General features: G+C 42.8%; 1 protein-coding gene across 1 annotated transcript; it reads left to right on the top strand.

Moving 5' to 3' along the window:
• Window positions 1-1,951: 1,951 nt before the first annotated feature.
• hyal6 (hyaluronoglucosaminidase 6) lies at window positions 1,952-8,435 on the top strand. Its single transcript, XM_062461893.1, has 4 exons — window positions 1,952-2,170; window positions 5,545-6,505; window positions 7,196-7,285; window positions 7,939-8,435. Exons 2-4 carry the CDS (start codon window positions 5,579-5,581, stop codon window positions 8,410-8,412), a joined length of 1,491 nt encoding a protein of 496 aa, XP_062317877.1. The 5' UTR covers window positions 1,952-2,170; window positions 5,545-5,578; the 3' UTR covers window positions 8,413-8,435.
• Window positions 8,436-13,683: the final 5,248 nt, after the last annotated feature.

Raw genomic sequence — 13,683 nt, 5'->3', positions numbered from 1 at the left:
GATCTCTGTTGAGGGGAGGGAGGCCAGAGACAACTTGTTTTAGGGCATGACCAATCTGCAAACCAATACCTAACTGGTAAATCAAGTTACAGGGCCAGCAGACACAAACAGGTTTGACTTAATCCAATACATTCAGGCGTGTAAAGAGATGTAGTCACTGGCATGGATTGATACTCCAGGAAAATATACTAAGAGGATGTTTTAATCATATTTTGTTGAAATAGGATGCATCACTTGGGTGTTGCCATTAAACTTTTCTCAGTCGGGATGGGCCTACATAGTATTCACCACTAGGTGGTGGTAGACAAGCACCATCCAATAACGTTTCACAACTTAATTCTCAATGAAAATTAATTGAGCTTCTATTCATGTAAACCCCACTGACTACAATTTCCGTTGGATGAAGTTCGAGTCGGCATATTTCCTGAATTTAAATTAGCTTTGGTTAGTTCAGGAGGAAATTAGAAACAACCAAACTCATTTAGTCTGGCGAAACAGCATCTTAATTAAATTCAGTACCTCGTCTGTGATGTTTGTTTCCTCCAAGAAATTATGTGTCGACATTGACTGACAAAAGCCAGTTCCAGAGGCCTGACCTTCAAAGTCTCACTCGATGGTTCCAGTGCTGATTATCTGTTGATTTTAAAAATCACAGACTATTACAATGGTAGAGAAGTAGAGTAGGCTATATAAATAGAGGACTATCGCTCTGGATAAGAGCGTCTGCTAAATGACTAAATGACTATGTAAAGAGACGCTGCAGACCCATCATATTATCATTATTATTTACCAGACACAAATACAAAGCGACTGAAAACCAGCTTTAAAGGGAATTGAGACCCCTAATATTATATTATCGCCAAAATTATTAACTACAGTACCAGATATTCTTTTAAAGCCTCATTGGCTTCACAGGAACATGGGGACAGAGGGGAACTACTGGTACCCCATTTACTGTCCCTGTGTCCTGGAAACGAACACCTCGCAAATCCGTTCTGAAAGCCTGTGCGTGACCACACAAAGTCAAAAACAGCTAAGCAACCTTTTGGTAAGCAGCTCCAGTATTTCTACAGCTGAGATAAGAGACCTCCACCACCTCTCCATCTCACTGTTGGTGTGGAAAACACAATGAGAAAGATGAGAAGGCCAAGGAATGCTTAGTCAGTCATTTCAGTAACTGAGACCTGGCGTTTAAGAAGGTTAATGAAAAAAAAACTTTACGCACACCCTGTTAAGCTGTATTTTTTTCTTTTTTACAGGAAATACTTAGGGCTTAGGGAATGTGCTTTGATGGCACATACTCAATGTGTTCAAAACAACTCCTGAGTTAGTTTAAGGTGCTAAGTCCAGTATGCAGACGTAGGATGGAACCCCAGTTTGCCTCTGAACGCAGTCCACATGTTTGGCTTGCAGTCGTCTAGCTCCGTAGGTGATGATGACTATGGGTATTTCTGTGGTGCTGAAATAAACGTCCCATACCAAGATCTGTGTATGCATTAGGGCTGTTTTCACAGATGTAGAACAAAGATTCGTATGGGAATATTTTAACACTGTTCTGCAGAGACAAGCACATTTACTTTTACAGCAGGCAAAAATGTACCTAAATATACAGGCTGAAACCTGAATATTTCAGACTGACGATCATACATGCACATCTAAATACTCAACTAGTCTAATAAAGAGATGTACTTACATTTGATCCAACATGGTACCTGGTGTCTATGGTTTCTTGGAATAGGATTAAATATAGCTCATAATTGTTATGTGTAGATGTTCAAACAAAGTGTTTTACTACATAAGGACTGACAGCCATTGTTGGCCAAGTGTATCATGTTTCCAGATCACCTCTGTTGAACGGCTATAGTGCTGCAAGTACCCGGCAATTGTGTCGTTGTGTATCCTCATGTCCTCAGTCAGACAGGCCTAGGAGGAGGAGCTGAGAACACAATAGAGGGGCATCGCTGGGCCCCCATGGTGACCAAGGGACATGGGGACAGAGGGGAACTGTTTGTACCCCATTTAGTGTCCCAAGAGAAGCGAAGGTTCACGCCAACCCCAGGAGAGGAGCCTCGGGAAGGGGACCATCATCTGCCCCTTTAGGAGGACCAGAGTGGAACTAGATTGGCTTGTGCAAGCATTCAAGTGGCCGTTATCATCGACTTGATAAGAGGTATGTCTATGGGCTTTTATAGCTTTTGTTTAAAGGATGATGATTGGAATATCCATTTCCAAGCACATCAAACTTAGCATGCACTTATCTCATATAGTTGCTCTTATACAGGGAATTTTGTGTGGAACTCATTAGCGGAGTTTAGCGCCCTGAACTTCACAGACCATGAAAGTAACAGAATAGCTTGATCTTGCCTGATGCGCTTGATGGGTGTGTATTTACAGATTTTTACAAGGACCAGGATCACTGGTACTTCAGCTCTGAAATGAGTGTTTGAACCTGAAGTGCATTGCTGCACCACAGTAAATCCACTGGCAGTGGATGATATAATAAAACCACCATCACATATGGAAATGGTATCCACCAAACTGCGGGAGGGATAGAAAGAAAGACCACAAGATATGAAAAATACGAACGCAATCAAAGGCTGAAGAACCCTGAGAATGAACTGAAGGGGTGTGTGAGGGTTTCAATAAGAAATGTGTGGGTGTGTGTCTGTCTGTATCCTGTGTGCGTCTTTGTGTACGTGTGTTATTGTGGTACCATTTGCCCAACTGTTAATGATAACTGGACAAGTACACCATGTCCTTGAATACTTACAATAGAGTTGCATCAAAGGGGAAACCTGTTTCATAATGCCAATCACTCGTGCTCTATCCATTTTTCCATCGCTCATTTTTCCATTGCTCATTCTTTCACTCACTCACTCACTCACTCACTCACAGACACACACGCACGCACGCACGCACGCACACACACACACACTCTCCCTCTCTCTCACTGCCTTCCATATGATATGCTGATCACAGACAAAGCCTAAATAATTACATCCCTCCACATACAGACTAAACGGCTCATTGATCCAAACCGAGCAGAGAAAGAGACTGGCTGACATGTCCTGCCCAGCGCTGCGGTGAGGATTACAGTCTCTCTCTGTTTACTTCCATTTTCCAACACTCTCTCTTCTGAATACTTAACCTCATGCCATCACAGCTCCCCAGGAGCACGTTCACACATTAGTACACAGAAAACACAAACTCTCACGCACGCACACACACTCAGCATCGTCTGTCAGTCTTCGCCTCACAGAAGCACTCACACTGGGCATTTTCTGTTCATCTCTCCCTTTACTTTTCTCACACACGACTTGTTAAACGGCATCAAGTAACATTTAACACTATCCGTACTGGAGTTGCCTAGAATGATTGTGAGATTTCTACAGCTTTTATACTCCAAGGCTAGGGCATTTACTTCCAAGTCCAGGTTGGTCTCAGAATTTCCATATAAAATAAAGAGGCCATGGATTGTATTTCATTTTAACCTTACTTTGACCATTCTAGCTCTTATTTAACCCATAGAGTCAAATTACTAATTACATCGGTAGTGGCATTATTTGGTTCATGCTAATCAAGTTTCCCATCTTCCTTTAAACCATAGGGGAATTCGTTTTGGTTGTTTGGCCAATATTTAACCCTCTACAAACACATGAACATGAACAGCCTGTCCTTAGGTATGCAAACCCATGGTGATGGATATATGTCGTCCAGACCACCATATTTATTCAAATTGCAGACACATGGCAATGGTACACCAAAGATATTTTTTTTCTGTTGCCACAAAACATTGGCAAGAGCCTAATTTCATTCAATTGGCTTGCAGTTTCTTTACGAGAGGCTGGAAATGCTGCATGATATTAAAACACATGCAATGCAAAATTAAACTTTATATTTAAATATTTATGAAAAGAAAGTGCCTAAACCTTTTTTGGTAACCTGAGGGTATTTTAATGTATTTACAATGTAGTAATTGAGCATTGCCCATAATCCATTCAATTGCTCAGGATGGGAATAATGCATTGCCAGCTCATGAAATTGAAAAACCAAGAGTTAGTTTAGCAACCATGCTAAAAGTTCATCCCAATCACATCATCTGGATTCAATAAGTTCGTAGACTTGGCTGCTTTTGCAGTTCAACTGTGTCTATTCGAAGGAAAAAACAGCATCAACTACAGCATCCTTCGACAGTTTGGGTCAGACATTGTATTTTTGGGGGGTCTTTTTTGTGGCTAGTTGTTCCCAGAGGCACCGGGGCTAAATGTGGTCAGGAGTCTGCATGAGAGACTCCACAATTCAGTGCTTGTGTTCGGCTGTGTTTGCTGTTACACTGGGTGGACAAAGAATAGCACAGGATTCACAGCATTAAGCAGAGTTTTCCACAATTGGGCTGATGTTAGGTGTCCATCCTTGTGAGTGTGGTTAATGTGATGAAGCAGTTTGGCTATGGTTATTTCATGGTGTGAAATATATATATAAGCAGCCCACAATCTGACTCATATAAACTTTTATGTTGATTTAACCAACGGAAACCTTGAATATAGGATTGTTTTCAAGCGTTAACTTACAGAAACAAGCGGGTCTCTTTGATAGCCCTGTAAGAGAGCCTTCTGTAAAAAACTCCAGGTACTTTTCATTTGAGAAGTGTTTTGCTGAGAACCAACTTGCCAGGTTCAACCAGAAATCCCAGCGTCTTCCTCCAAGAACAGCAGAATCACTCCCTCATCACCCTCTGCATAATGCTAAGTGGGGCAGTACATTCCCAAAATGTGACCACTCCTCCAACAGTGATGCAGTCTTAAATGAATGGAGAATTCCCAGTTCTTTTTTAGTGGTCTCCCGCTCTTCTGCTATGGATTAGCGGTGAGTGAGGATGACGGACAGTTTTCCACGTCTCCTTTGGAGGTAACCTCAGATGCCATATGTCCCAAGAGCTGGGTCAAACTGTCCCGAGCTCTGTTTGGAAAAAGAGAATATCATCCCCATTAGTAGCATGCCAGTGGATGCCAACTGCAATTAGACCTTGGGGTCTCACATGGGCTTAAATAAGAAGCTGGAAAGAGCAGTCCAGAAAAAAAGGTTGACGAGGGAACCAAGTGTGAGAGAGACGGAAAGAGTGAGAGACGACACAGTAGACAGGAATGCCCACACAGGCCAGAAAAACAAGTCCAAGTCTAATTAATGCCGACTTTGATATGTAAATTTCACTGCGCATCCCATTGTGACAAAAACACCCACTCAATGCATCTTTGTTCTTGAAACCCAGGCACGCATCGACAGGCTTGGCCTGGCCCATCAGATCTTGACAAGAGCCTATGCGGTCAAATGGCATTTTAAAATGTATTTAGATTTGACAAGAATAGAGGAGCATTGTGCTGTGCGTGGAATCTGGAGCAGTTACGTGATTGACCCCCACTTGCATGTCCTTTCACCAGCCTTAGCGATTATCTTTGCCCACTCGACCCAATGATGCGTTTACTTTTTCTGCATAGATGACACTTCACTCCTCTTCTTTTTCCTTTCATGTCGTGCCTGGAACAGGATGGCTATTTGATCCATCCGGACCTCTGGGGGGATGGCGCTGATTGGGCCCGGTCTTCTGGTGGTGTTGGCCTTGTGGGTCGGGCTGAATGTCCAGGCTGAGCACACCAAGCAGGCTCGTGTTCCTCTGATCCCCCATCGGCCGTTTGTGGTTGTTTGGAACGCCCCCACCGAATCCTGTCGGCTTCGCTTCAAGGTGGACTTGGACCTTAGCGTCTTCGACATTGTGGCGAACCTCAACGAAACCCTCAGTGGACCAAATGTCACCATCTTCTACCATAGCCACTTGGGGTACTATCCTTACTACTCCAGTACGGGGATCCCCATCAATGGAGGTCTGCCTCAGAACCAGAGTCTCTCCAAACATCTGAGCAAATCCAGGGCCGACATCGACAAGCTCATCCCACACAAGGACTTCCGGGGCCTGGGCGTCATCGACTGGGAGAACTGGAGGCCCCAATGGGTCCGTAACTGGGGTTCCAAAGACATCTACCGGAACAAATCCAAGGAGCAGATCCGGAAGTTGCACCCGAGCTGGCCGGAGAGCAAGGTGGAGATGGAGGCCAAAGAAGCCTTTGAAAGTGCGGGACAAGGCTTCATGAACGCCACCTTGCTTCTGGCCGAAGGCCGCCGTCCTGACGGCCTCTGGGGTTTCTACTTGTTTCCCGACTGCTACAACTACGGGTACAAGCAGCACCCGCAGCGATACACCGGAGAGTGTCCCAACGTGGAGCACGTCCGCAACGACCACCTGATGTGGCTGTGGAGGGAGAGCACGGCTCTGTACCCTTCCATCTACCTGGACCACGAGCTCAAGTCTTCGGCCAACACCGTCAAATTCGTCCACTACCGTGTTAAAGAGGCCATGAGGATCGCATCCATCGCTCGGGCCGACTTCACACTACCCGTGTTTGTGTACTCCAGACCGTTCTACGCCTACACCTTTGTGGTCCTCTCTGAGGTGATTCATTGAGCCCCGTTTGAAAACCAGAACATTCCTCCTTTCCTCTTTTGCTTTCCCAGAGACTTGTCAAGAGCTTTGTAGCAGAGTACATGGTCTCATTATTTCTATTATTACTATTACTGTTTCACCCATTATGCTATCTTTATAAATCAGAGAATACTGTAAGGAGGTGAGGTAGTAAAGATGCACTTTGACTGTTGAAAAATAATGTCTTGATCTGCAGTTTTCTTCACTGAAAATGACTGAAAATGATGCCTAAATAATATCAAATTGTTGATTTGACAGCCATATTCGTAGGCTGTATAAAGTTATGAACTGATGCAAAATGCTAAAACACAACCAGATCTCACTGAAAATATTAGGGGGGGGGGGGTAACGTCTGGAACTGTCAGAATGCTATGAGTGGAATGCCTCTTTGAGAGACCTTGCATGACCTGTAAAGGATTTACAACACATCCTCTTTATTCTAACATTGAAGGGCTAGGAGGTAAACCATCAGTGTCAAAGCCAGTCTAAAATAAGGGTTAGAAAAGAAAAAAACAGGAAATATTCACAAATTTAAAGCCCAGGATATGCCCATGTGTACAGATGTTTTATGGAATCATTTACATTTACATTACATTACATTCTATTGCATTGACATTTCATTAATTTGTATGCTCATTTTTGATATGTTTGTGCATTCAGAGCGACCTGGTCCACACTATTGGGGAGAGTGCAGCTTTAGGAGCAGCAGGAGTGGTGCTTTGGGGCTCCTCAGAATATGCCAGAACTCAGGTAACAGTGTCCATAAAAAGAGCAAAATGTCTTACACTGCTTTCTTAGCCCCCTTATTGAGCAAGCCATGCAGCATTTCATATACATACTGTACAAGGAGAAATGTAACTGGTAACAAACACAAACACGTAAGTATTTAACAAATGGTGATGAACGACCCATGTCAAGGAAAGTCAGAATTCTCTTGCAATTTCCCTCCATCTTCTGTTCTCAGTGTCTTCAAGAATAGAATGTTTCCATTTGGATGTTGTAGCCAATGAGTGCACAATGTCTGTAACGAGAACTGATTTATATCAGACAGTGGTTGGGTGCTCTGTTGAAATGGAGAACATGGTGATTTGGTGGCTTTTGCATCAGTTGTAAATTGCAATGTAATTTGGCTTCAAGGGTGAGATTGGTTAAAAATGAGGGAATTTTCCGTTGGGCAAAAAGCTTTGCTTCCCAGGGTGGTATTCCTGTGTGGCACTGCCTAATTTGTAATTTGTATTGAAATAAAGATATATTTAACAGCCGACAAAAGTATTTGGACCAGGATTACTTGCTGTTGCAGTTGCTTTGAGGGTTTCTTAGTAGAATCATCATTACATTTTGTACATTATTTTCCAAAACAAGTTCTCTCACTGCGTCGTGTTTGTGTTCCTCGCTCCCTCCAGAGAAACTGCCTGGCGGTAAAGAAGTACATCGACGGTCCCCTCGGCCACTACATCATCAACGTCACCTCCGCTGCCAAGCTGTGCAGCAAGGCTTTGTGCAAGAAGAACGGCAGGTGCGTCCGCAAGAGCCTGGAGTCGAGCGCCTACCTCCATCTCAACCCCCGGTTCTTCCGCATCCGCCGCAACCCGGGCCTGAGAGGCCCGCGCTTCCACGTCAGCGGCCACCTGAACAACCACGACATCCTGGACATGAAACACAAGTTCACCTGCCAGTGCTACCAAGGCTGGACGGGGGTCTACTGTGAAATGCCCCAGTCTCCGCCTCTTCCTCCTCCTCCTATCCAGCCCATGCCCCACCCCAGGGACAACGGTTTGCTCGGAGACATCCTGATTATCCTGTCCCTGCACTTCTCCTGTCTGTGTGTCATCATGTTTCTGGGACTGTGTCTTATTATCAAGTGTTTGATATTGTAGAGATTGGAACGGCTCCGAGCCCTTGGGCACGTTCCAGCAAAACCTGACAAAACCGGATTACCTTTCCAAAAAGACAGAACCATTACATGGGCACACTTCAATTTTCAACTTTCTCCAAGGATTTTGATGAGAATAGCAGGAGACATGATGGCAACGATGGTGAGAAAGGGTCTGCACCAAAATAACTGGTGTTTAAGGGTCAGTTAGTGGAATTTAGACTTCTGAAGCTATGAAATGGTCATACCGTTCTTTTTAGGTATGGCAATAAAGTGTGTAAAACACATGTTGAATCAATTCATAAATGTCTTTTCAATAAACTCTGAAGATGGTTAAAACATTTCTATCAGCAATTTAAAAATCCATTATCGAATTTAAAAAGCCAACCATCAGAAATTATCTTCACTGTGTGTGTGTGTGCGCGTGTGTGTATATGTGTTTGTAAACATGAGAAAGAAAGTGTGTGTTTGTGAATGTTTACATGAGGGGGAGTCTGATTTATGGAAAAGTGGTTAGCAGTGTGGCAATGTGGTCAAAGGAAATGACCAGAATGACATTTACTCATACTCCCCAGCTCACAAAACTACCCCAACAAGTTAACTTGCATCAAGTTTTTGCACTTGGTTTTTAACACCCTTCATTAAACTTGATTTTAACTTGAGTCAAACGACTCCTCATCAAGAAGCGTGTGCAGCTGCAATATTTTCACAGTTACTCAGATAAAGAATCCACATGTTAATGAAATCAATGTTTTAATTAAACATATTCTAAATGTTTAAATTCACAGCAGCACCGTTCCGTCTAAATATTTCCATGAGAGATTTTATTTCCTTGGTGTTAATAAAAAAAAAAGAGCTTTGCTGTAGAATAATGTTTAGACTGAGTGAGTGATAAGATCAGGCACACCTCTGTTGTGTTAAGATCAAATCCTTACAGCTTCCAGACATCCCCTTCCAGGACAGAAAAATAAACACTAAATCGGTCATGTCTCAAAAAACTCCACAGACTTCCAACACCGGTACAAAAGACAGAAACAATCTCCATTTAGTTTCGACACTGCAAAACCTTTGCTAAACTCTGAACTTCTATGAATTTGTTTGAATCCAGAGTTTCATTGATCATAAAACTATTACAAAAACAGAGCTCAGTGTACCAAACACCGTGGCTCAGAGGTGGAAGAACACACCTAAAATGTTCTGGTCCCAGACAGATCCGGTGACAGGAATGTACTGTTGGATCTGTCGATTTAAGAAATCCTCCTCTGGTTTTTAGGTGGGATGTGATGGCTGCATCCAACACAAACAAAGCGGGCCCCACTGGGAGGCAGACAGGAAAGTAACGCCCAACACGAAGGGCATGAGCACTGCTTGACCTCAGAGCAGAACGCTACAAACACTTCAAAGTGATTGTGTGTGTGTGTGTGTGTGTATGTAAAAGAGATAGGGAGGTGAGTGACAGACAGACAAGGAGTGAGCGAGTGACTTAGTGAACGCACATGAATACAATTGAACAGGAAACGTCCTACCCGGAGCGTGACTCACTTCCTTTCTGGATGCAAATTGAGAATCATCCCACCATTCAAAGCTACAATGGGAATTCTTAACCAAGTATGTTCACTGCTGATGCAAAGGCTGTTAAAAAAGGTAAGTTCAAAGCAAAGACACACAAATTAACTGTCTTCAAACTAAACGTAAAGCAAGTATGCTACTTGACAACAGAAAATGACAAGTTAGTTACTAGGCCTGAATACACACCTCATAAATACTTGAGATAGGGTGAAGATGGAGTAACAGCAGCACCAAACAGCAGTCACAACAAATAGTAAGCCTGAGCGATTTGTGTTGAGAAACGGAGTGGGTCAGCTTTTTCTGAGGTATTGTCTTGTTTTAACTGTCAACAAGATAACGTGTATTCCACATTCTTAGACAGACATAACCATAACACACAGAGGAATTACAAACACACCACCAAGATGTTGACAAGTTATATAAAATGTACCTCTGAATTGGTTTGAAAATAATAACACACAAAGTCTTACGTTTTTATTTGACAGCGTCTGCTAAATAACTTTTAACAAGAAAATTCAAAGGTCTGCTGGTTATTGCCCCGGGTTAAAAATACAATAGATTTCCTCCATGTGTTCTTAAGTGCCTGTGAATGAGTTTGACATGTTTTGGTGTCAGAGACACGTTGTATTACAGTAGGATTACTACTGTATGATCGACCGCTGAGAATGCTAACAAAACCAAGTTCATAGTGCCCAAGTTGTACACTGTCACTCATCTAAACATGAACAAACTTGCAGTTAATCTGAGCTGAGACAAATGAAGCATGCTGAAGCAAATATGTACTGTACCATTTCTTCACTAGTTTCATGAGAGGGAATGAGATCACCATAGTGCCATATCATCATGGGCTTCTTTCCTCAGTTGACCCTAAAAAGAGTCTTTTCTTTTTACAAGACCGCTTTTACAGCCAGAACAAAGCCTACAGTACTGGCCTCAGTGGAGCACGTCTAGTGTGTGTCTTCTACTTAATGTCTACTGAGGAAAGAAGAATAACACAATGACAATTTGGTGTTTGTCGGGTCTGAATCCGGAGTACATTAACTTACTTCAGCACTCCAACCTGCAAACATTTAATTGGCACTATTAAACTAAATGAGTGGATAAGAATATGTTGTATGCTCCCGAATGTGACGGTGTAGTTAGAAAGTAAAGAAGATGACCACCAATAAGGTAGGCCCTTCGTAACACTGACTGACCTGTCCTGGCCTCTAAGTGGCCTGTTTATCTCAAAGTTGTACATGTCTGCATTCCAGCTATCAGGCTCATCTCCTGGAGCTGATTAAAGACTGGGAAGTTACCGTGGTAAACATCCCAGGCCCCCTTCGTGCACAAATACCTAACAAGGCTGACGAGAGCTCTCCCTTTGGAGTTTCATCTTCCCACTTCCACTGTCTATACATCCCCCCCAGAGGGGAAAGACGCTCCAATTACCATGGTAACATTTCCTGTGCCTGGCACGGTGGAATGGAATGAGGACTTCTACACAACATGTATTTTTGTTTTATGTTTCCAAGAAAACTTCCTATACGTTTGAATCAGAGAGACCTGTTTGATCAATTTCATGAACTCATTTGTTGTTAAGCTAATGAAGCCTGCCATGGTTGCCATTTTGGTCAGTTGAAGTTAAAACAGTCAGACACAAGCAATTGAGCTACAATATTCAGTAACATGCTTTATTGATGAAAAGGTGCATCTTTGAAAGGGACCATTCTTTCATTATGGATCACGTTCAAACCAAACAGAAAAACATACTTCCTGACACATTTGTATCCTGAATACATTTATAGCAAGCACACAAGGGTGTGGACGCCTGAAACTTCAGGAATTGTTTGCCAGTCAAGCTTAGGCCAAGATATGAATGACATTTATTGTAAAATTCACAGGAGCCTACATTTAGCTTTGTCACTGAGGAAATAACCAAATATACCTTCAATGTGGATGAGCAGTGAGTCATATCTAAGTGGATCAGACTACTTCTCTTTGAGTCCTCAAAAACATTTTATCAACTGTTGTAATCTATCTAGTACAATTTCACAACATGAAACCATTTGGAATCACAACATTTAATCACGACTGTTCAAGGACTACATGGACACAAAATGACTGAAATATCCTTTCACCAACACAACTAATAAGCTATTTTTACTCAAGCAATCCTTGAACTCACTCAAAAAGCTGACACATACGTCACACACTCACCATACACCAACACACACACACACACACACACACACACACACGCACAGTCACTAATTGTCACCTTCTCAAATCTATAGTTGCCTTCAGCTGGCAGGAACTCTGTCATTTACTCTGTGCCTTGAGGAGCAACATTTAGTGCTGAGACCAACACAACACCATCGTCAATATTCCACAGCTCCTTCAGCTAACAGCGAACATGTGGAAGCACTTGGCTATCTTTCAATCTAAATGTGAAGTTATCCTGACCACAAAACTGACTGGTGACTCCTGAGCCCACGCTCTGCCAAAGTTTGATTCGATCTACAAACTCCAAAGACATAAGATTAAATCACTGACAATTTTGACAAATTGAAGCTTATAGGGAGTGTCACCCATTTAGATGCAACAGGGTGTTTATTGACGGTCAATTCAAGATCGCTCACATCCGTGTTTAACCATGCTGAATTAGTTACACTCACTTCTAAGTTGAAACACCCTCAAACCGTGCTATTCATTTGTTAGCCGTTCTGTGATGCAGTTGACTAAAGAGGTGTTTCAGCAGACCTGTGACCAACTGTGGAACCTGTTCTTGAGAACGCTGATCTCCATTACACACAAACCGATCAGTATTCTCTATTTAGTGTTTATTTCAGTGTAGACCACAGGAGATATTGCCACAAAAATACATTAGAAGCACAACCTTGTAAGCAATAGACTTTTTATTTTCATGTGCTGCAAACTTTAGCGGTATGTGTTGCTTCAGCATAATAAGCAGCTTGGAATACCCTCAAACCAAACTTGGATCTTTCTTGGGTCCAGTGGTTTCTGGTCTTGACCAAATCTCCGAGGGTCTTACTAAAACGCTAATGACAAATGTCTCCATAACCCAGTTCAGTCCTGGCCTGTTCTCCGAAACCCACTTAACACTGTTCAAAACAACCATTTTCTCACAGTCTTTACTTGTCAGAGCAAGAGCAGAGTGGCAATCGAAGGACATCGCACTGCTGAAAGGTGAAAGGGTGTGTACAAGAACATCTGCTACTGGGATTTGTATTTGTAGAGACCTGTTTGTAAAATACACTCAACATCCCCAGTCTGAACAAGCCAGCGAGTATAAGAAAGAGTGAGATTCCTTCATGTGTTTATGATTTAGACACCTCACCCAGGTCAGAGTTCAACCCTTAGAAGTCAGAGTTTCAATCAAACTCTTGTCTCTTCCAATGTTCTCCTGCAACACGGGGGCCAGTTCCAATGCACACACACACACACCTACACATAACTCCCCGAAAGAAACAGGAAATCGAGGTAGGGCAAGAAACTAAATCATAACACATGCCATATGTCCGTTGTATACACATGGCAAGTACATTCAAACCACCGCTCCGTGAAAGAACATTTTTCCATCCAGTTTCGAGAAAAAGAGAAAGAGAGAGAGTTGGAGGAGGCTTCGATGTCAGCCAAAGTCTTTCATCCAGGGTGGTGGTACAGCGAAGCTGCAGCCTGGAGCGAACATCCCGATCCCCGGGCC

Source organism: Osmerus eperlanus, chromosome 5 (assembly GCF_963692335.1).
Source record: "Osmerus eperlanus chromosome 5, fOsmEpe2.1, whole genome shotgun sequence".
In the NCBI taxonomy this organism is placed as follows: Eukaryota; Metazoa; Chordata; class Actinopteri; order Osmeriformes; family Osmeridae; genus Osmerus; species Osmerus eperlanus.
Note: the sequence above shows the minus strand (reverse complement) of the source record. Positions and strands in the feature narration are given on the sequence as shown.